The sequence below is a fragment of the Moschus berezovskii genome, chromosome 21 (assembly GCF_049115385.1).
Source record: "Moschus berezovskii isolate FMDL1 chromosome 21, NW_MosBer_1.0, whole genome shotgun sequence".
NCBI classification, from domain to species: Eukaryota; Metazoa; Chordata; class Mammalia; order Artiodactyla; family Moschidae; genus Moschus; species Moschus berezovskii.
Genome location: NC_142480.1, coordinates 42,530,959 through 42,552,364, shown reverse-complemented (window position 1 = coordinate 42,552,364; position 21,406 = coordinate 42,530,959). Strand labels below are relative to the sequence as shown.

Here is a 21,406-nt window from a genome sequence, read left to right as displayed (position 1 = left end):
CACAAAATTATGATAAATAGAGAAACTTTGAGTAGTATACTGGTGTGCCTTCTACATTCCTGGAAATTGGAAAATGTTACTGACTCCTCCCTGCGTTGCTAATTTCCTTCTTGAATCTTCCCACTGCTGATGGACATGGGAGTTTTGAAAGGGGGGAGGTTGACAATGGGGCATCTGCCCGGCACGCTCAGCGGTCCTAAGGCCCCTTAATTAGCATCCACATGTCTGGGGTGTGCTGCACCCACAACAGGGTCCCTATCTTTGAGGCATGTAGAGTTGGGTGATACAAGAGTGAGGTATGAGGTTGAGGAAGGTGATCTGAAGATGAGTGAGGTTGATTCACTCCAAAGATGAAGAATCTTCAGCTTTAGCCCCTACCCCTCTGGTCCAGGCCCCTTCTGAAGTTTTGGTGGTGTGAGTAAGGTGTGTGCTAGCGATTGATCATTTGTGATTCCCAGTCTTTTTTTTCTTTTGATGGCCCCCTCCTGATTTTTTTTTTACCAGGATACAGGCAGCATCCCATGTCTAGTCTTTGCAGGAAGATTAGAGTGAGAGTTCTCAAAGTTGGGTTGCACTGGGAACCCCTTGAACTCAGTCACGTCAGTTGTGTTCAACTCTTTGCAACCCCATGGACTCTAGCCTTCCAGGCTCCTCTGCCCATGAGATTCTCCAGGAAAGAATACTGGAGTGGGTTGCCATTTCCTTTTCCAGGGGATCTTCCTGGCCCAGGGATTGAACCTGCGTCTCCTGAGCTGTAAAAGCATGTGACCCCCTCCCCTACATCTGCAGGCTGCATTTAGAGGCCCTGAGGAGACACCCAAGGCTTGTCAGCCTCCTGGCCCCACCCTCTCCATCCACTTGAGCTCAGGTTCTGGGCCTGGGCTCAGAACCGCCTGGGCCTCAGCTGGTTCTGACCAGAACAGATGGACAGCTGTGGCTTCAGCTGTGGCTGCCAGAGGTTGGGTGTCCAGACTCTCACTGGCCTGGGTCCCCACGTAGCCCTGGGGGTGCTGTGCCCCGAAGCTCTGCCTCCACATTCTGCCTACCCACATCCATCACCCTGTCCATGGCCTTGGACCTGGCTCCTCACTCTCCGTCACCAGCTCATGCCCAGTCACTCATGGAACCACACTGCCAGGATCTGCCTGAGATGGGCTGTGCCCTGGTACCTGGGGCTTCATAAGTAGTCTTGACCCTCCTGAAGACTGCAGTGATTTCGGGAGGCACAGTGTATCCGCCACCCCTGCTGGGACCACCCGCAACCAGCCCAGTTTCCTTCAGAACCTTCCAAATTGTTCCAGTCTCTTTGCCCCACTTCTCCCACCCATCTGCATGTGTAAGCCTGGACCATTCTTGCTCCAGGCACAGTGCACTCCTAGAGCCATCCAGACAGTGGCCACAGACAGGGCTGGATGAGAGTATGTGGCCACACGGAGGCCTTGATTCATTCCTCAAATCCAGGACTTGATGCTCTGGATTCAACTCCACTTTGAGCGATCCCATCAGTCTTCTGAACAATGGCATTTGTGAGCATGCTTTCTCAATATGAGTCATCTTTGTTCATTGTTGGACTAGAACTGTATTTTCCTAAGTGTGTATTACTATAAGACATTTGAAAAATCCTTCTTCTTAAGGAAATAGAATATGATTATTTGGCTTTATGAAATGGTATATTTGGTCTAGAATGATCACATTCCTGTATATAAATATTATCTATCTAGGTTCAATTTTAGTTGAAGATCTTAGTCCCACTTCATGTGCATTATTCATTTTAATCCATTGATTTTTTTAACTTTTTATTTTACATTGGAGCATAGCTGATTGATAATGTTGTGATAGTTTCAGGTAGACAGCAAAGGGACTTGGCCATACATATACATGTATCCATGCTCCTCTGAACTCCCCTCCCCTCCAGGCTGCCACGTAAAATTGAGCAGAATTCCCTGTGCTATACAGTAGGTCCTTGTTGGTTATCCATTTTAAATATAGCAGTGTGTACATGTCCATCCCAAACTCCCTAACTATCCCTTCCCCCCATCCTTCCTCTCTGGTAACCATAAGTCTGTTTTTTAAGTCTGTGGGTCTCTTTCTGTTTTGTAATTAAGCTCATTTGTATCATTTCTTTTTAGATTCTGCATATAAGGGATGTTATATAATTTAACTGAGGATCTGAGTTAGTCTCACTTCCATTTGCATAATTCATCTTAATCCATTGATTTTTTTTTAAAGCACTTTTTTGAAGAAGAAGAATCATTCTTCTTTATTCTCACACATCTAAAACATGCTAAGGGAGGCCTTACTGTGTAAAACCAGAACTTGACGATGGGGGCGTTGTAGAATTCACAGATCTTGGTCCCAATGGGAACACTTCGTTGCTTTTTGTGTTCGTTCTCCTCGTCCCCCTTTCTGGAGCTGGCATCTGCATTCGCATCCTGAAAACAGAGCAGAGCACTTGACAAGCAGGCTGCCAGATGGGAAACTCCCGGGACCCTAGCCCCACAGTTAACAGACAGGCACCTTCCAAAATCAAGGATTATACAAATGTTCTGTATTCTTTTTCTTTTGATATATTATTGTGATTTATTAATAATTGAATTTTTCCAATGGCTAATGACAGAAAACAACAAAATTCTGTAAAGCAATTATCCTTCAATAAAAAATAAATTAAAAAAAAAGAAAAGAAGTAAAAGATTTGAATAAACATTTCACCAATGAAGATAGAAGGAAAACAAATAAATACATTAATGACGTTCAACCTCAAATGTTCTGTATTCCTGCAGTGTCTAAATTCACGGCAAGAGAAATAGCAACCATTTTGAAGATGAGGGTTGACGGTCGGGGGCATCACTGACCATATTTTCCTCTTCTTTTTCTTTGCCGTCCTCATTTTCCTTGGATGTCTGATAGGAGAAGTCGTCATAGGTGCGAAAGTCCAAAAACAAGATTGTTGGGGGGAGAAGAATCCCCATGATAACCTAGGTATGATGAGAAAAGTGGATATTTAAGCTATGAGAACGCTTGAAAATTTTCCCGGTATAGGTAAAATTTTAAATGATGAGCTTCAGCACTCCTCAGTAAGCTAGCAGCCCTGGAGTGGTCTGTCTCTGCTCTGACTGACTGTGGCTTATTCGGTTTGGTGCATGGATAGAATTGCAGACACTGAGAAATGTCAGCGACCACCACATGGTTCAAGATGAGCAGCAAGCAGGGTGGTGCGGAATCCTAGCTGAAAAAGTGAAGATCTTACACTGAGTTTCAAAGCAGGTAAGTTTTAAATGTAAAATATAGTAAGTAAAAATTAATTAATTAGACCAAAATATTTTAAATAGAAATAACTTAGATGTAAACGTGAATATATGGGCCAAGGGTTGGAAGATGAACGTGACTCCTGAAAGAAGAATTTGTGTATGTACTTAGTGCCATTGAGCTGTATAGTTAGATAAGGCTAAAATAGTATGTTTTATATTACGTGACTTTTATCACAATAATAAAAAACATTAAAAAAACAAAAAAAGAAAAAGAAAACCCAAAGGTTTTCTGAAGAAGTAGGAATTCTGCCTCAAGAATGTAATATAGAAATCCTGATTTCTGTATTACAGATTCTGATTTACCAGTCCTCATACTCAATCATGTGCATCGATTCTATAAAATAAATAAATTGGTTCTGTTCTTCTGGAAAAAAAAGAAAGAAAGAAGAACTTAACATGGGCTTAGCCTAGACAGCAAAAGGATGACCTAACCTATAGATGGAGACCTCTGTCATTTTTTTAAAAAACATGTTTCTGTTTTTTTTTTTTAATTTTTTAGCCACGCTGGGCAGCATGTGGGATTTTAGTTCTCTGGCCAGGGATCGAACCCCCAGTCCCTGTATGGGAACGGTGGAGTTTTGACCACTGGACCACCAGGGAAGTCCTACTCTTGCCATTTTTATCAGCGCTGTGCTGTGTGTCTCCAATACTGAGCTGTTTCCAATGTTAACTCCTAATTTTTTAAAAGAGTTTCCCCTCAGCCATCCATTATTAAGAACAACACAAAGGGGCTATTTCTACCATATACTAAAAATTATATTATAAAACACTAATAATTAAAACAGTGTAGTACAGGTATATGAAGAGACCAAACAATGGAGCAGAATGGAAGGATCCAGAAAAAGATTCAAATACACAAAAGTCATTACTTGTGAGACAAACACCACATCCAATGGGAGGAGTAAAAATGACTGTTTAATGCACGGTATTGAGAATCTGTGTGATCATCTATAAAATAATTAAGTTGGATCCATATCTCACACAGTCACTAGAATAACTCTGTCTAGTTCAATAATTTCATGAAAGAAAATAGGGGAGGGGGATGCAGAGAGAGACGATTAAACAACTAAGAATCCTCACATGAGAATTCTTTCATAAATGGAGGAGAAAGCCTTTCTAATGATGCTCCCAAATCAAGACACAATCAAAGCAAAGATCAATAGATTTCGTAGTTAAATCACAAACCTCTGCACAGCAAAAATACATCACAACCACAGTAAAAAACAACTCATGGGAAAATATACTTGCAGCTCTTGACACAGGAAAAGGGCCAATCTTTCTAATTAGAAAAGATCTCTTAGATGTCAAGAAGGAAACTTCTAACAACCCAACAAAAAAATTGACTAAAGCAGTGACCTTAAGGACATTTGTGTTTACAGCAAATGGGCTCATTTTCACTTATAAGAGATATTTAGGGACTTTTCGGGTGGTCCAGTGGTTTGATCCCTGGTCAGGGAACTAAGATCCCACGTGCAGCGTGGCCAAAAATAAAATAACAATAAAGAAACTGATAGCATCTTTTAAAAGTGGGGGGAGAAGGGGAGAAAGGCTTCAAAGAAACTATGCAAAGATCTCATTTTTTTACCATTAGATTGTAAAAATTCCAGTGTGTGCTCACACACCATATTGGTGGGATTGTGGGAAAATTCTCTGCACAATGGCAGGGTGGGGGACACTTCCACAGAAGGAAGGCTATCAAGATCACAAGTCCATATCCCCAACAGCTCCCCTTCTGGATGTTCACCTAGCAGACATATGAGGCACAATGTGTGTCCAAGAGCAGCCACGGTGGCCATGAGTGTAGCATCCCCAGGGGTGAGTGACTTGCACTGGGGACTGGCCTGAGCTGTGTCAGCCTGCTGTAAAGGAAAACGGGGGAAGCAGGTAAGAATGAAGGAATGTTCTATGTTGTAATACAGAAAGAGTTCCCAGAGGAAGTGGGGAAAAAAGTACATAACATTGACTATGTCAACCTTTGTGAAAAAGAAAAGACAGTAAGTATATTTAATTCACCACGAAAAGAAAAGAGCATATTCATATTAGCTTTACATATGGAAATATACACAAGAAACAAATATCACTGGTTGCCGCTGGGTGGAATAATCCACATGGGGGACAGGAGTTAGCAGGGAGACTTGTCACACTTTTAAGCAGTTTTATTTTTATTTTTTTGATGTGCACCATTTTCAAAGTCTTTATTGAATGTGTTACAATATTGCTTCTGTATCATGTTTTGGTTTTTGGACCCAGAGGCATGTGGAATCTTAGCTCTTTAACCAGGGATGGAACCAGGGATTGAACCCACACTTGAAAGGTGAAATCTTAACCACTGGACTGCCAGGGAAGTCCTATAAACAGTTTTAATTTTTTAATATGTGAATATTATATGAACTAGTCAAAGAATTAAATTAAAAAAAAATAATCCTGGCTTTACAATAATTACATATTTATGTTGCAAATTAAAATGTTTTGAAGGAAATTTGATGCTTACAAATATTTATACCCATGGATAGACATTATATCAAAAAAAAGCATTAGGTTAAAAAAAGAAAAGGAAGAGATTGCAAAACACCCACCAAATCTCAAAAACTTAGTACACAAAAAGACTATAGACTATCTCATTAGTGATGTTTTTCCTTTCGAAAACATTTTGTACCTACTGGTTTAAATCAATATATTATTAACATTAACTTCAGGACTTCCCAGGTGGTCCAGTGGCTAAGACTCCGCGCTCCCAATGCAGGAGGCTCAGGTTGTCTCCCCAGTCAGGGAACTAGATTCCACTTGCTGCAACTAAGAAGTCCCACGTGCCTCAGTGATGGCTGAAGATCCTGCATGCTGAACTAAGACGCGGTGCTGCCAAATAAACAAATAATTTTTAAAAGTTAACTTCAACTGTTTCTCTTTTACTTTTTACAATGTACTCGAAAAACTTTTTATAGTTATTAAAAATCTTTTTGTAACAGGAAAATTTAATGTTTAAATTTAAAGCACATATATGCTTTATTTCTGTTGGACAGTGCTGCTGAAGACAACACAGTTTAATCTCACTCTTTAAAATTCTGGCATGTTTAAAAATTACTTTTTAGTATATATATTCAACTACTTTTTTTTTTTTTTTAAGCTGTGCCAGGTAGCATGTGGGATCTTAGATCCCGACTGGGGATCGAACCAGTGCCCCCTGCATTGGGATCCTAAAGTCTTAACCACTGGACCACCAGGGAAGTCCTGGTAAACTTTTAGTACATGTGTACCCTGTTTGTTTATGGGTTGAAGAGCTGGAACATATGGACCTGTAGACTTGATCACAGAGTGGACTTGGGGATACTCCTCTGCCCTTCTTATCTTCTGCCACTTGGCAGCTGCATGCTGAGGCTGGACCTTGGTTGTTGTTGTTGTTTTTAATTTATTGAAGTAGAGTTGATTTACAATATTGGGTTTAATTTCTGCTGTACAGCAAATTGACTCTGTTATACATATATTCTTTTTCACACTCTTTTCCATCATGATTTATTACAGAATATTGAATATAGTTCCCTGAGCTATACAGTGGGACCTTGTTGCTTATACATACTATATAGGCTAGTTTGCATCTGCTGATTCCAAACTCCCAATCCTTCCCTCACCCACCAACCCATCCCCATTGGAAACCACAAGTCTGTTCTCTATGTCTGTGAGTCTGTTTCTGGTTCGTAGATACGTTCAGTATAGAGGTTCTTCAATAAACTAAAAATAGAGTTGCCAAATGATTCAGCAGGCCCACTCCTGGCCATATAGCTGAACAAAACTATAATTCGAAAAGATACACGCACCCCAATGTTTGTTCATTGCAGCGCTATTAACAATAGTCAGGACATGGAAGCAACATAAATATCCATCAACAAAAAAATGGATAAAGATGTAGTACATATATACAATGGAATACTACTCAGCCATAAAAAGAATGAAATAATGCCATTTACAGCAACATGAATGAACCTAGAGATTATATAGGCTGCTCTAGTGTCTCATCAGTAAAGAATCCACCTGCAACACAGGAGATGTGGGTTCTATCCCTGGGTTGGGAAAATCCAATGATGAAGGAAATGGCAACCCACTCCAGTATTCTTGCCTGGGAAATCCTATGGACAGAGGAACCTGGCGAGATACAGCCCATGGGGTCACAAAGAGTCAGACACAGCTGAGCCACTAAACAACAACGACAGGGATTATCACACTTAGTGAAGTTAGTCAGATATCATATAATGTCACTCACATGTGGAATCTAGAAAAGAATATAAATGAACTTCTTTACAAAACAGAAATACACTCACAGACATAGAAAACAATCTTATGTTTAATAATACCAAAGCAAGGAGGGATAAACTAGGAGTTTGGGATTAGCAGATACAAACTATTATATTAAAATACTTTTAATATAATATTAAAACTATTATTACATAATAATGTTATGTAATATTACATAATACTATGTATAAAATAGATAATCAACAAGGACCTACTGTATAACACAGGGAACTATGCTCAAAAATCTATAATGGAAGAGGATATAAAAAAGGAAGATAGATATATATAAAAGTGATTCACTACGCTGTATACCTGAAACTAACACAACATTGTAAATCAACTATATTTCAATGAAAATTAATAATAAAATGATAGCAAGTACTTTCATAGTCATAAGGCAATCTACAGGAACAGAGCTCAGGTGCCTGCCTTAGTGGTGGGTGGATGGTCAGGGGTGCACAACTCGTTAGAGCGGACTCCATGCCCACAAGCTAGTCTTGCTGTAGGTTGGGCTCTGGTGTTAGACCACCCATGTTCAGGTGCTGCCCCTCACCTTACAGCTGGGATCCGAGGCGAGTCCCTTCATCTCAAAGCTTCAGGTTCTCCATCTGTAAGGCAAGTATTGCCACAGGGTCTCCCTCCCAGGGTTGTTCAGAGTCATGGAATAAATAATCCACAGGAAGTGTTTAGCTCAGCCAGGCAGAGAGTCAGAGCCCACAGGTGTCACTTGTCACTACACAGCCACATCACAGGTACCTTCAGGCCAGGGTTCTTTCTCATCCGCAGCCTCCCCATCCACATGTCCGTCAGCAGCATCTGGCTGCAGGTGTGGGCAATGAAGTCCCGGTGTTTGGCTGCCACAGCCAGTTTGAGGCAGGTCGAATTGCTCCAGTTTTTCAGCTCGTATGTCAGTAGTTTCATGGCGATCTGCTCGTCGTGCTTGTAGGACTGGTCCAGGAGCTCCACAGCCAGCTGGCCAAAGTCTCTACCGAGACACAGACGGGAGCAGGTAAGGCAGTGGCGGCCACACACTTTGTTAGAGAGCCGTGTCCATGGAGACAGCATGGAGCCACAGGACACAGAGTCCTGGACTCCCTGTCCGCTCCTAGCAGGCAACTCCCGGGACGTCCCCAAGGGGACAGCCAGGGGTCAGGGTCCATGCTCAGCCATGTCGGAGGCTGACTTCCAGAGGCCCCGTGAGGACAAGTCAGCAGATTAATAATTCTGGGGAGCCCTGGCTTAGAGAAAGAAGTGTGTCCACGCTTTCATGAGTTTTACCTCCAGGTGCCCCACCAAGTTCTCACAGGGAAGATGGGAGGAGAATCCCCTCATGCTGCCAGCCTGGGGAGGGTCCATTCTGAACTATGCCCAGAGCACTCTGTTCTTCCTAACAAAGAACACTCTGTTCTTTCCCCTGCCCTGGGGAAAACTAGTTAGCCAGAGTTCAACCTGCTGGTGTTTTATCAGAGCCTGACTGAGCTGAGGGTAGGGAAACACCTAGCTCCAGCCCCTATAGCCATCTTGTCCTACCTAAGAGGTCCTTGAGAAGATCAAGTCTAAGGGCACAGGTTCACTAAGGCTGTAGTCCTCTGAATGTGTGTTTCCTTATGAAAATCAGTTTTGCTGTCTTTGCATTTAAATTGTGTTTCCCAGAAAAAGAATCATGGACATAGAGAACACAGCAGTGATTACCAACTGGAACTGAGGAAAGGAGGGGGTGGGTAGTTGAGGTTAGCAGACATAAGCTTTTTTATATAGGATGGATAAATAACAAGGTCCTACTGTATAGCACAGGGAACTATATTCAGTATCCTACGATAAACTATAATAGAAAAGAATATAAAAAAGAATCACATATATACATGTATACACTTTGTTGTACAGCAGAAATTAACACAACATTGTAAATCAGCTATATTTCAATAAAGATATACTGTCTAAAATTGTTTTTCCACAAATATCATGTATTAATGATGGAGGTGAGTCTGAGTGAACTCCGGGAGTTGGTGATGGACAGGGAGGCCTGGCGTGCTGTGATTCATGGGGTCGCAAAGAGTCGGACATGACTGAGCGACTGAACTGAACTGAATATATGTATGTGGAATCTAGAAAAATGGTATAGTTGATCTTATTTGCAAAGCAGAAATAGAGACACAGACATAGGGAAAAAATGTTTGGAGGCCAAGGAGGAAGGGAGGGTGAGATGAATCAGGAGATTGGGATTGACATATATACACTACGAGGCATAAAATAGATAACTAATGAGAATCTACTGGACAGCACAGGGAACTCTTCAGTGCTCTATGGTGACCTGAATGGGAAGGAAATCCAAAAGAGAGGGCATACATGTATAAGTGTAACTGATTCTCTTTGCTATACAGCAGAAAGTAACACGACATTGTGAAGCAACTATACTCCCATAAAAATTAATGAAAATTTCATTTTCATAGTTTGCACAAGAAGACAGTCAACAAAAACAATCACGGTCCAGAAATGCTTCAGAAAGACAGAAGGAAAAATATTGACACAATGGACAAAGCATTTGATGAACAAGCTTTAAATGTGATGATACTTAAGTGAGAACCACATTTGCCACCCTTCCCGGAAAGGGGGTGGTTCTCAGGACAACTGGGTCTCCCTGAGCTCTACGTTCCCTCCAGACACTCACTTTGAGTTGTTGTCCAGGTCCTGGGAGATGTCATCCACCAGCTCACTCTCGGAGGACTCGTGGGCCATGGACTTGTAGAGCTTGCATGCCACCAGGGCCTTGGCCATGCTCTCCTCCCCCCGCTGCCAGAGGAAGACCGCCATCTTTTGGCGCTTCATCAGCACAGCCCACACCATCAGCTCATGGAAGGGGTACTGGAATCGACTCACGGCCGGGTCGTCCACATCAATGTCCAACTCCTCCTCCTTTTTCTTCTTCTTCTTTTTCTTCCCTTTGGCTGGTGGCTCATCATCCTGAGGGGAGAGAAACACCTTTACCGTGGTTCTGCCATAAACATGCAGTAAAGGGTTTCAGGACCAACTGGAAGAAAGGAAACCTCGCTGTCTGCAGGAACAGAGACTTCTTAAGTACATCTGTGTGTCTACCCATCATATGAATTCTTTTGAAAAGATGCACATGTTTATTATGAGAAGTAAGCCATTGAAAATCAAATGAGCTGAAAAAGCGTACTACTGTTTGAAGTTTATACTCCTTGGTTGGCAGGTTTGTTGTTTTTTTTTTCCAGAAGCCTCTAAAAATTGAAGAGAAGCTGCAAAACTGAAAACAAAGAAAACACTTCAATCCAAATCACCCCATGGGAGAGATAAAGCCCAAAACTCATTTCCTGAGGGATGTCTTTAAATACCAACACTCTGAACCAGAGATTAGTAGGAAAAATGTAGAAGGGGTGGAGAAAAATATCTTGGTTTTCTACCAATGGTTTGGGCTTCCAGGTAGCTCAGTGGTAAAGAATCCACCTGCCAATGCAGGAGATGCAGAAGACACAGGTATCATCTCTGGATTGGGAATATCCCCTGGAGGAGGAAATGGCAACTCACTCCAGTTTTCTTGGCTGGAGAATCCCATAGATAGAGGAGCCTGAAGGCCTACAGTCCATGTGATCTCAAAGAATCAAACACGACTGAGTATGTACACACATCTACCAATAGTTTAAGGAAGCAGGAGTTCTATTTTGAATGAGATTTGTCTTCTCATGGATGTCTTATAAATGGAAGGCCAATTGCTTTCCATTTCCAAGGGATTATGAGGGGTCATTTTAATAATAAAGCAGGATCCTAAAGGAAGGCATTCATGACTGGGAGAACTGGTGGTGAAACATGCATGTGGCATGGAATCATTCAGAAAACTGAGATCATGGCATCTGGTCCCATCACTTCATGGCAAATAGATGGGGAAACAGTGAAAACAGTGACAGACTTTATTTTGGGGGGTTCCAAAATCACTGCAGATGGTGACTGCAGCCATGAAATTAAAAGACGCTTGCTCCTTGGAAGAAAAGCTATGACCAACCTAGACTGCATATTAAAAAGCAGAGACATTACTTTGCCAACAAAGGTTCATCTAGTCAAACTATGGTTTTTCCAGTAGTCAGGTATGGATGTGAGAGTTGAACTATAAAGAAAGCTGATCACCAAAGAACTGATGCTTTTGAACTGTGGTGTTGAAGAAGATTCTTGGGAGTCCCTTGGACTGCAAGGAGATCCAACCAGTCCATCCCAAAGGAGATCAGTCCCAAATATTCATTGGAAGGACTGATGCTAAAGCTGAAACTCCAATACTTTGGCCACCTGATGTGAAGAGCTGACTCATTTGAAAAGACCCTGATGCTGGGAAAGATTGAGGGCAGGAGGAGAAGGGGACGACAGAGGATGAGATGGTTGGATGGCATCACCGACCCAATGGACATGGGTTTGGGTGGACTCCGGGAGTTGGTGATGGACAGGGAGGCCTGGCGTACTGCGGCTCATGGGGTCGCAAAGAGTCGGACACGACTGAGCGATTGAACTGAACTGAACAGACTATTCCAGGCTGAGGATCCAGTACCCAATAGGATAACAGAAATGGATCTCTGCTCTTTTGCGAATAGCTTTCTCATCAGTGACTTTCTTTTATTCTCACACTGATCCTGAGAGGTTGTTAATGTCTTCCAGTCAGTCAGATGAGGAAGTTGTGGCTTAAAGTCTGAATAATTTGCCCACATTCACATGAATGGAGTGGCTGGGCATGGGAAGGGGAAGGGGGTGGAGCCTGACTCTTCAATTGTTATGGCAAGTAGTTCATGACTAAACCAAGTTTTATAACCTCATTATGAGGTGTTCTGATGTTTTTATTGAAACTATCATATCTTGCCTTGAATTTAAATGTTTTTGTTCTAATTTGTCCCAGTAAAACTGCCGTTTCAGTCATTTAGAGAATATTGAAATTAAAAAAGAAATGTAGCTTCATTTTCAAGATTATATCAAGTCAAATAAAAATCCACTTAGGACTAATGAAATATTGTAAAACAGAGCTTTTTTTTTTTTGCCACACTACAAGGTATTCAGTACTTTAGCTTCCTGACCAGGGATCAAACCTATGCCCCCTGCAGTGGAAGTGCAGTCCTAACCACTGGAGTCTGCCAGGGATGTCCCAAACAGAAACCCCTTAATCCTACCTTTCCATAGTATATGATTAAAATATTAATTGTATGCAACTTCTCATAAAATAATTTTAATATTGCTATAGGTAGAAAATAACCAATGAGGGGTTCATTTCCCTGAAGTGCATGAACAGACACAAAGCAACAAGTAAAAGAGAAGCAACCCAATAGAATAACAAAAGATATGAACTGGAAGTTAAGAAGAAATGAATCCATCCACAATCACAAATCACAGTAAGAGCCTCTAAACACACCTCAGTCAGAAATTAACTTGAAAAAACTAGTACATATAGAAGCAAAAAATAATAAAATAATAAAATTAAATTAAATTATTTTGATTATTAAATTTAATTAATAAAATTATTAAATAACAATAAAATATAATAAAATAATAAATAATAAAATTACTAAGTTTGATCTGACAGCATGCTGAAAGTGAAAGTCGCTCAGTTCTGTCCGACTCTTTGTGACCCCATGGACTATACAGTCCAGGGAATTCTCCGGGCCAGAACACTGGAGTGGATTATACGGGAGTGGAAATAGTGGAGTATTTCCCTTCTCCAGGGGATCTTCCCAACCCAGGGATCGAGCCCAAATCTCTTGCAGAGAAGTATATAATTGTGCCCAACAAACTGAGAATATACATTTGTTTCCACACACATGGATCATTAACAAAATTCCACCTGGCATTTTTCCCCCATTCTTTTGAGATTTTCAATCTCAACAAGTTCTAGAGATTGGAAATCATATAGTCTACACCCGAAGAGTAATACTAGAAATCAATGAGACTAGGATAACCACAATAACAAAAGTCTGCATCTAGGCAACTTAAAATACGCTTATAAATTACTCTTGGATTAAGGAGGAAATTATAAACTGTTTAGAAATGAATATAAATAAAAATTCTACTTACCGAAACCTGTAGGATACCATGAAAAACAATGCTCAGAGAAAAATGTATACTCTTCATGAATTTATTGAAATACAAGGAAGATTGAAAATGGGCAAACTTCACTTTCAAATTGAGTCAATAAAAATAATACAATAACTCCATACAAAGTGTATGGAAGGAATGAATAAAAATTAAAATATATTAATAGAAAACAGAAAAAGAGAAAGTTGCTGAATTAAGCAAAAATACCAATGAAATCCAAAAACAGGTATGGTTAAGAAGAAAGGGAGGAGATGTTAAAAAAAAAAAAACTGGAACAAAAAATGGCACACAACTAAAGATACTGAGTAGACTGAAAAAATTAAAATACTCTGTAAAGGGTTATGGGGCTCCCAGGTGGCTCAGTGGTAAAAATCCCCCTGCCAATGCAGGAGACATGGTTTCAATCCCTGGGTCAGGAAGATCCCCTGGAGAAGAAAATGGCAACCTACTCCAGTATTCTTGTCTGGGAAATTTCATGGACAGAGGAGCCTGGCAGGCTACAGTCCATGGGGTCACAAAGAGTAGGACACAACTGAGAGACTAAACAATAACAAAGATTTACAACAGTGAACTTGAAAGTCTAGATGAAGTAAATTTGTTTTCTATGAAAATATAATTGACCAAAGCTGACTCTGGAAATACAAAGCCTCGATGAACTCCTTTGATAAAAGTTATTACTAAGGTGGTGAAAAATGGGTCTCTAACAACAAGACTGGACAGGCTATTATATAGGAGAGTTCCAAGGCTTCACTCAGCAGATAAACCCTATGTGATACAACCAATCTGAGAGACTAAGGGATTATGCAACTCTGACTTTCATAACCCTTCTAGTTATGCTGAAGGTCGGTGGCAACTGCAAACAAGAATCAAAACCTTCTACCCTGAATCCATACAGAAATTGGGATGCTACTTAACTCATGAATTTATTTGAGAAGAATCTTTACAATACTCAGTCTTAATATTGTGTTATGGTACTTCTTCTACTCGTTTGTGCATTTTCATGTCTAGTGATTTGCTCTTAAGTTCCCTTGTTAAGGTTATTTCTGGATATTTTTGTCCCATTATGAGGAAACTTTGTTGATTTTCCTGGACTTTCTAGATACAAAATATTTTTCTGCCAATAATAATTTCCTCCTCCTTTTATGTATTCTTCCTTTATTTATGTTTTCATGTGGTTAAATTTCCAGAACACTTTTAAAAACCAGAGGGGATAATGATGCCAACAATAATGGGTGAACTGGATTTGTTCTTGATTTTAATAAAAGTCAGCTGGGTGGCTTTTATCTTTTAAAAAAATGTCTACGACCTTTGAATATAATCTGACTAAATCATCCAAGTAGATCTTGGTGTGTGGTGAAGTGGATTTATTCATGGAAAACAAATTCACTCAATTTTATGTTAAATACAAAATGAAGAGGCTCCATGATACCATGAAATCACTGGAAACAAGTCCTACTTACTTCCATTCCCAGAAGTTTGAGAGCTTTCGGCTGCATAATGAAAAGGGAGGGAGAAAAATTCAATGGAATCAGATAACTGAAGTTACAATACTGTGAGCTGTACATTAGTGATATCGCTAGTAGATTAATAATGGATTAAAAAGTACTTTGGATAGGGAGGTTCAAGAGGGAGGGAACATATACATATACCTATGGTGGATTTGTGTTGATATAGAGCAGAAATATTGTATTGTAATATTGTAAAGCAATTAATACTGTACAACACAATATTATAAAGTAATTATCCTCCAATTAAAAATGAATAAATTTTTTAAAGTACTTTGTATAATTAACAATGAAGGACAAGCCTAAGGAAAGCATTTGTCCTTCATAGTAAATGATATAAAGTACTCTTTCATCTATTAAAATCTATTTTCCTTTCCTCTGCTTCTGTCAGCCCAGGTCAGGTGAGGAGAGAGACGTGCAGAAATGGGACCCCCACCCCAGGGAGAACCCGAGAAGTTCACCCACAGAAACGCAGACACAGAACTATGGGGCTCTGAGTGGGGTGAGGGGGGTGCTTCATGGGAGGTCTCCCACATGAGTTGGGCCTGGGATACACATGGGGTTTTGAAGTGGGGAGACGCGGCTGACACGTTGGTAGAGTTTGTCTGAAAGTGCTGCATGGTCACCCACAACAGGGTGTGGATAATGAGGGAGAGCCTTAGACACTTGGATCATAAGCCTGACAGTGATTCCTCAGGCGCTGGGGAGCCTTGGGAGTTTGTGAGCAGGGAATGCTCCATCAGGTTCCTCATTTTGGAGGATCGGAGTGGCTCCAGCGGTAGGATGCATGGAAGGAAACAGAGACAAAGGAGCCCAGGAGGAAGACAGTTGTGGACAAGGGATGGGGCAGGCGCAAGTGCTAGGCTGTGGGCCCGATGTGTGGAGGGAAGAAAGGATGCCTCACACCGAGAGCCACTGCAGGAGGACTGGAAGGTGTGTGGGGGCATGGGGTGATAAGCTTGGCTTTGAACAGGCTGAGTTCCTGTGGAGGTGAGCAAAGAACCATGTGTGACCCCGGGAACCACAGAAGACTGCGTATCCGCTGAGCTCTACCCTCTTGGGTCCAAACAGGTTGTTGTAGAGGGTCCGGAAGCTCTTGCGCGTGTAGTTGCAGCGGTAGGCACCACCCATGAGGTACTCCAGTACGAGCCCGATGTCTATGAGGCTGATGTGGTAGTCAGGAGGAAGGTTGCCCTGTAAGGAAAGGAGCCATGTCTCAGGCCCTGCAAGAAGGCCTGCGGCCTGGACTGCATCACATACCTTGGCGTCGTGGCCATCCCTGCTGGTGATGTGGGTGTTAGCGGAAGCAATGGGGCATTAAGCAATCTTCTATCTGTTACCACAGGATGGAGGGAGATAAGAGGGTGAACCATGTTCCAGAAAATGGGTTAAACTTCCGCATGAGATGAGTTAGAAACCCTCAGGGCTCTAGGGGAGAGGCCTGGGCTTGTCTGTGGGCTTGGACAAAAGGACAGTAATGTGCATTTAAACATAAAGGAAAGAGGGACCTTCCCAGTGGTCCAGAGGTTGAGACTCTGCCTTCCACTGCAGGAGGTGCCTATTTAGTCCCTGATCTGGAAACTGAGCTCCCACATGCAACAGAGTGAGGCCAAAAAACAAAAATAAAGAACATATGTATATACAAAGAATGTATAAGTATGTATAACTGCATCAGTTTGCTATACAGCAGAAAATAACACAACATTGTAAATCAACTATACTTCAATAAAAAATTGGTTAAGGGAAAAATTCATTGAGGACAGATGGTATAGCTGGTACAAGCCTTCCTTGATGTGAGTAGATTTGCCCTGTTGAGAAGGTGCTTTGACAGCTGCTTGCAGGAGAGAAGGTGTCTTCAGGGGCTGGTGTCCAGATTTTCTACAGAAGGAGCGAGTGAGCGCATGATGGGCAGGAGGACTCTGTGAAAGGTAGGGGGAGGTCGGGACCCTCCTGGGACTGGGACCTTTTTGGAGAAACCTCCACGTGGTGCCCCAGGATTTTCTGAGGGACCCCAAAGGTTTCAGTAAGAACACAAACTCCCTGAGGTGGCTGGGAGTTGGTGAAGGGGCAGAGTTCTGCTGTAGAATGGATGAGGCTGTGTTAAGATGAAGGCAGGGTGTGGGCAGAAGGGAGAGGGACTGAGGGCATTCATGGACCTGTAGTCATGTTTGACTCTTTGCGACCCCATGGACTACAGCCCACCAGGCTTCTCTGTCCACAGATTCTCCAGGCAAGAATACTGGAGTGGTTGCCAGTTCCTTCTCCACTCACGGAGACTACACTTTTTGAATGTCCTCCTTATGCACAAAGCCCTCATCCTTCACTCAGGCTTTGCAAGTTTGTTCAGCCCTCATCGTGATCCTTGATCAAGTCAAGGATTTCACATGAGGGGACAAGATGCAGCTCTGCCTCGGTGAGCTTGTTGCTTGTGGCGCGGGAGGGGGTTAAGGACCAAGCCACCCAAATCTCGACACAGCAGCATGTTCAGACCCCCACTCTGCCTGGGTGGGCAGGTGAGAAAGGGCTTCCTGGGGAGGGTGACACTGAGGCAGACAGCACTGCAGATATGACCATGCTTGGCCCCAGGACAGAACACACGATCATGAGGCGGACCCTGTATGGTGGGCATGTGATGGGACCAGTGGATGCAAGTGTCTTAGATGGAGGCTTAACTTCATGAGATGTGGGAGGCTTTCAAGTGGGGGCCAGGGAGGGTGGGAGGAGAATGATCGAAGCCACTTAGGTGAGACCTGGTTGGTTGGGTTTACACTTGAGTAGCAGTGGGTTTTGACTCTCAGCACTTCCAAAATTAAGAAATATGGGAAAGTGGGAAACAAGGGCACTTCTTGGTTCCCAGACCCAATGATTCTGCTCTGATCCAATGAGCATTTGTGAGATAGGTTGGGACCAGGGACCCTTCGCTGCAATGCTTGTACCTGGACACTCCTCTCCTTGAACAACAAAATACAAAGGAACTGTATGGGACTAAAAATAATCGCATGCATGTGCAGTTGGGGCAAATTCTGCACCCAAAAGATACAAAGAGACCAAAAATTGCAACTGCCTCTTTTGATAAGCCTGGAGCAAAAGCAAGGTACTGCCCCCTTCATATAGCACCACCTAGGAGGTGAGCAAACCACCTAAGTCACCCTTCCAGCCTAACCCTGGACACACACCTATTCTCACTCCACTGCCTAAGGAACCAGCTTGCCCTTTCTCAGGAAGCAAGCAAGGGAAACTGTTGTTTGTTCTCACTCCCCACTGCTGCAGCAAGAATCCCAATAAAGCCTCATCTGAATTCCTCATCTGGCCTCTAGTCAATCTCTATTGAATGGGGAAGGTCAAGAAGCCAGGTTGGTAACATTTGCAGTAAAAGCCACATTCTCACATCAGTAGAATCAGATATCTGTTTGAAGTCTGACCAGTCTGGCTGGGACTCTGACTGAAGGCCCTTTTCCCCCGTTTGAGTTGTTCCCTCTTGCTCAGAACACGGACACCCGTCCTGCACTCCACATGCCAGGGGTTGCGTTCTGACCTCACTATGTTAGCCTGGTCTGATCCTCCAGCCTGTCACGGGCAACAGGACCCCAGAAACTCCACAACAGAACAGAGTAGATGGGATCCTACAAGACTGTAAGGGGTTGTAGTGCTGGAAAGGATGGTGGGGCCGTGAAGTGGAGGTGTCAATCACTGTCTAATGAGGAAACAGGGCCAAGAAGAACTGTTGCGTGGGGCACGCAGAATGACATTGAGGCCTGTCCTGCTAGGATTTCTGGAAAGAGGCACAGGGAAGGAGTGAGGGCAAATCTGAAACTTGTAGAGCACGGGGGCCCTGGGTAGCAGAGAGGAGCTTGCTGTCCTCCCTGGACCTCTGCCCCTGGCCGGAGCCAACCTACCACCAAACAGTCATTTAGCGCAAGCCGATTGTGTGTGGGCTGAATGCCACACTTGAAGAAGATGACAGTTGAAAAAAGTAAATCCTTTTTATAGAGAGAGGAATTCATGATTTCTTATGTCTCTACGTTTGGAAATTTAAATTTCAAATGACACCATGTTTGGAAATTTAAAAATTGCTTTAGAAAATCTCTAAAAGAAGTCAACAGGTAAAGGACTAGAGAACAGCAGACTGGGACTTGCCTGGTGGTCCAAAGGTTAAGACACCAAACTCCCAATGCAGGGGGCACAGGTTCAATCCCTCGACAGGGAACTAGACCCCACATGCTGCATGGCATGCAGCCAAAAATTAAATAAATAAAACAAATAAACCTTGAAATAGCTCATTCAAAAAACATATATATATAAACAAAAGCAAAGACAAAAAGAGAAGACTGACCTTTTTTACATCCCTCACCAGCAAATGAAGTGTATTGGGTGGACCCAGTCTCTGAAAGAGAAGCATTTAGCCATATTAAATATGTTTTTCTCTTCAACTCTTAGAGCAAAATCAGACTCTATAGAATTAATGAATTTGTGAAAGCTGGGATGTCATCCACTATCAGCCTATGTCTGTCACAACACAGGACTGGTCGTGGGTAAGAAGTATCCTGCATGTTCAAAAATATGTTAAATACCGTTTATCAAATTATTTTAAAGAGACTCTCACAGGGCACCATATCGTCTTAAAAGTTCACCAAGTTTTAGCAAGCAACCACTCAGGACCACTTCTACGACTTAAAATTTTAGAACAGGGGAGGGAATGTACATCTCAAAATTCATATGGTGAGAATACAAGCCGAGAGGATTTCATCCAAACACTGTGATTCTCATATCAGGAGCTCCTTGTCGTGAAAACTCAGTTTTCCATTTTTATCACAGCCTCATAAAAAGTGGTAGTCCCCAGGAACAAATGACTGCTCACCCCGGGAACTTTTCACTCTGCTAATGACTCCAGGAGCTGGACTCTTCCTTGTAGAAACCTGTGCTCATGCACCATCCCTGAGTTAATGGTACAGATGGGGCGGGGTTCTGGGTAGCCTGGCAGAGGTGGGTGAGAACATGACTCTCGCCAAGTCCACTGGTCAGGCGAGAACACTGGCTCTTAAATGATGCATGCTTAGACACCAGTAATGTCCGACTCTTTGCAACCCCTAGGACTATAGCCCACCAGGCTCCTCTGTCCTTGGAATTCTTCAGGCAAGAATAGTTGAGTGGGTTGCCATTTCCCTCTCTCTTCCATTAAAGCCGTGTTCTGATGGGGCTAGCTCCCCTCCACTCTCCCTCCCTCGCGATCACTCACTGTGTTATAAAGTTCTTCCAGCCTCGGGATGGTGAGAAAATGTTGCATGTTGACTCCATTTTCAATCAGGAGCTTCACAAAGTCCACACGGTCTAAGACCAGTGCATCCAGCATGGCCTGCTCCAGAGCATTCACCTGCGTGAGCCCAGGAGAGGGGCGTGAGTACCTGGGGGTGCTGGGTAGGGGCGAGTTCCCAGGGCAGCTCAGGAGGCAGCAAGAACTGGACCTTCCCCTCGAGGAGGCTGACTGGCTCCCACGGGTCCCTGTGAGCCCAGGAAAGGGACCAGAGCCGTCCCACCTACCCAGTTCAGCAGCTCCAGCTTCCGGGGGTCGGTTTCTTCCTCTACCTCCTCCTTCACCTTCCCTTTCTTCTTGCCTTTTCCTTTTCCTCTTCCACCCTTGGTGGTCGCCGTGGGCGGCTTCTTCTCCTTCTCCGTGGCCTTGCTATCTGTCGGGGGCGCCAGGCTTCCCAGGGGCTGCAGTTCAAGCAGGCAGGGTTGGGAAAGGGATTAAAGCTTCCCCTTGTCCCAGGACCAGTGCCTGCCCTCTGCATGCACGTGTGTGCGCACACACACACACGTCCAGGTACACAGGAGCACACACATGCACACCCAGATACACATGCACACACGCACAGGTGCAGGCATGAGCACACAGACTCAGACACGCACACAGGCAACACAGGCACACATACTTGTGAGCACACGCACACGCACACACACTTCGCTGTCACAGGCCAGGTTGTCTGGTGGCAAAGACCCTGACCTCGCGACCCTCTATTATTACTTCTATGCTTGAAGTACATTCATGTACTTTAAGTGGCTGTTTCAGTTGATGTGTGTTTTTGTCCAAAGGAAAGGGTGCTGAGAGGTAAATTCAAAGGCGCCAAAGAGAAGTGTCTGTGGAAACTGATGGAAACAAGAGAAAATAATGGTGAGGGGCTGGAGATGACAGGTGAAACCACAGATGCTTGTGTGGAGAGAAGCCTG

At 43.1% G+C, this 21,406-nt stretch overlaps 1 protein-coding gene across 4 annotated transcripts in view; it reads right to left on the bottom strand.

The window, feature by feature from the left end:
* Nucleotides 1-21,406, bottom strand: part of TRPM1 (transient receptor potential cation channel subfamily M member 1) — a 68,513-nt gene that overhangs the window by 22,305 nt on the left and 24,802 nt on the right. For all 4 annotated transcript variants that reach the window (XR_016035644.1, XM_088829571.1, XM_055417975.2 and 1 more), the window contains exons 11-19: nt 20,720-20,893; nt 20,418-20,552; nt 19,515-19,565; nt 16,235-16,375; nt 15,137-15,166; nt 10,264-10,556; nt 8,352-8,580; nt 2,853-2,975; nt 2,301-2,432 (exon numbers count right to left, since the gene is read on the bottom strand). Coding sequence is in view for 3 of the 4 variants with exons in the window: in XM_088829571.1 (XP_088685697.1) it covers nt 2,301-2,432; nt 2,853-2,975; nt 8,352-8,580; nt 10,264-10,556; nt 15,137-15,166; nt 16,235-16,375; nt 19,515-19,565; nt 20,418-20,552; nt 20,720-20,893 (1,308 nt within the window). In the remaining variant the exon portion in view is untranslated. The remainder of the gene's footprint in view (nt 1-2,300; nt 2,433-2,852; nt 2,976-8,351; nt 8,581-10,263; nt 10,557-15,136; nt 15,167-16,234; nt 16,376-19,514; nt 19,566-20,417; nt 20,553-20,719; nt 20,894-21,406) is intronic.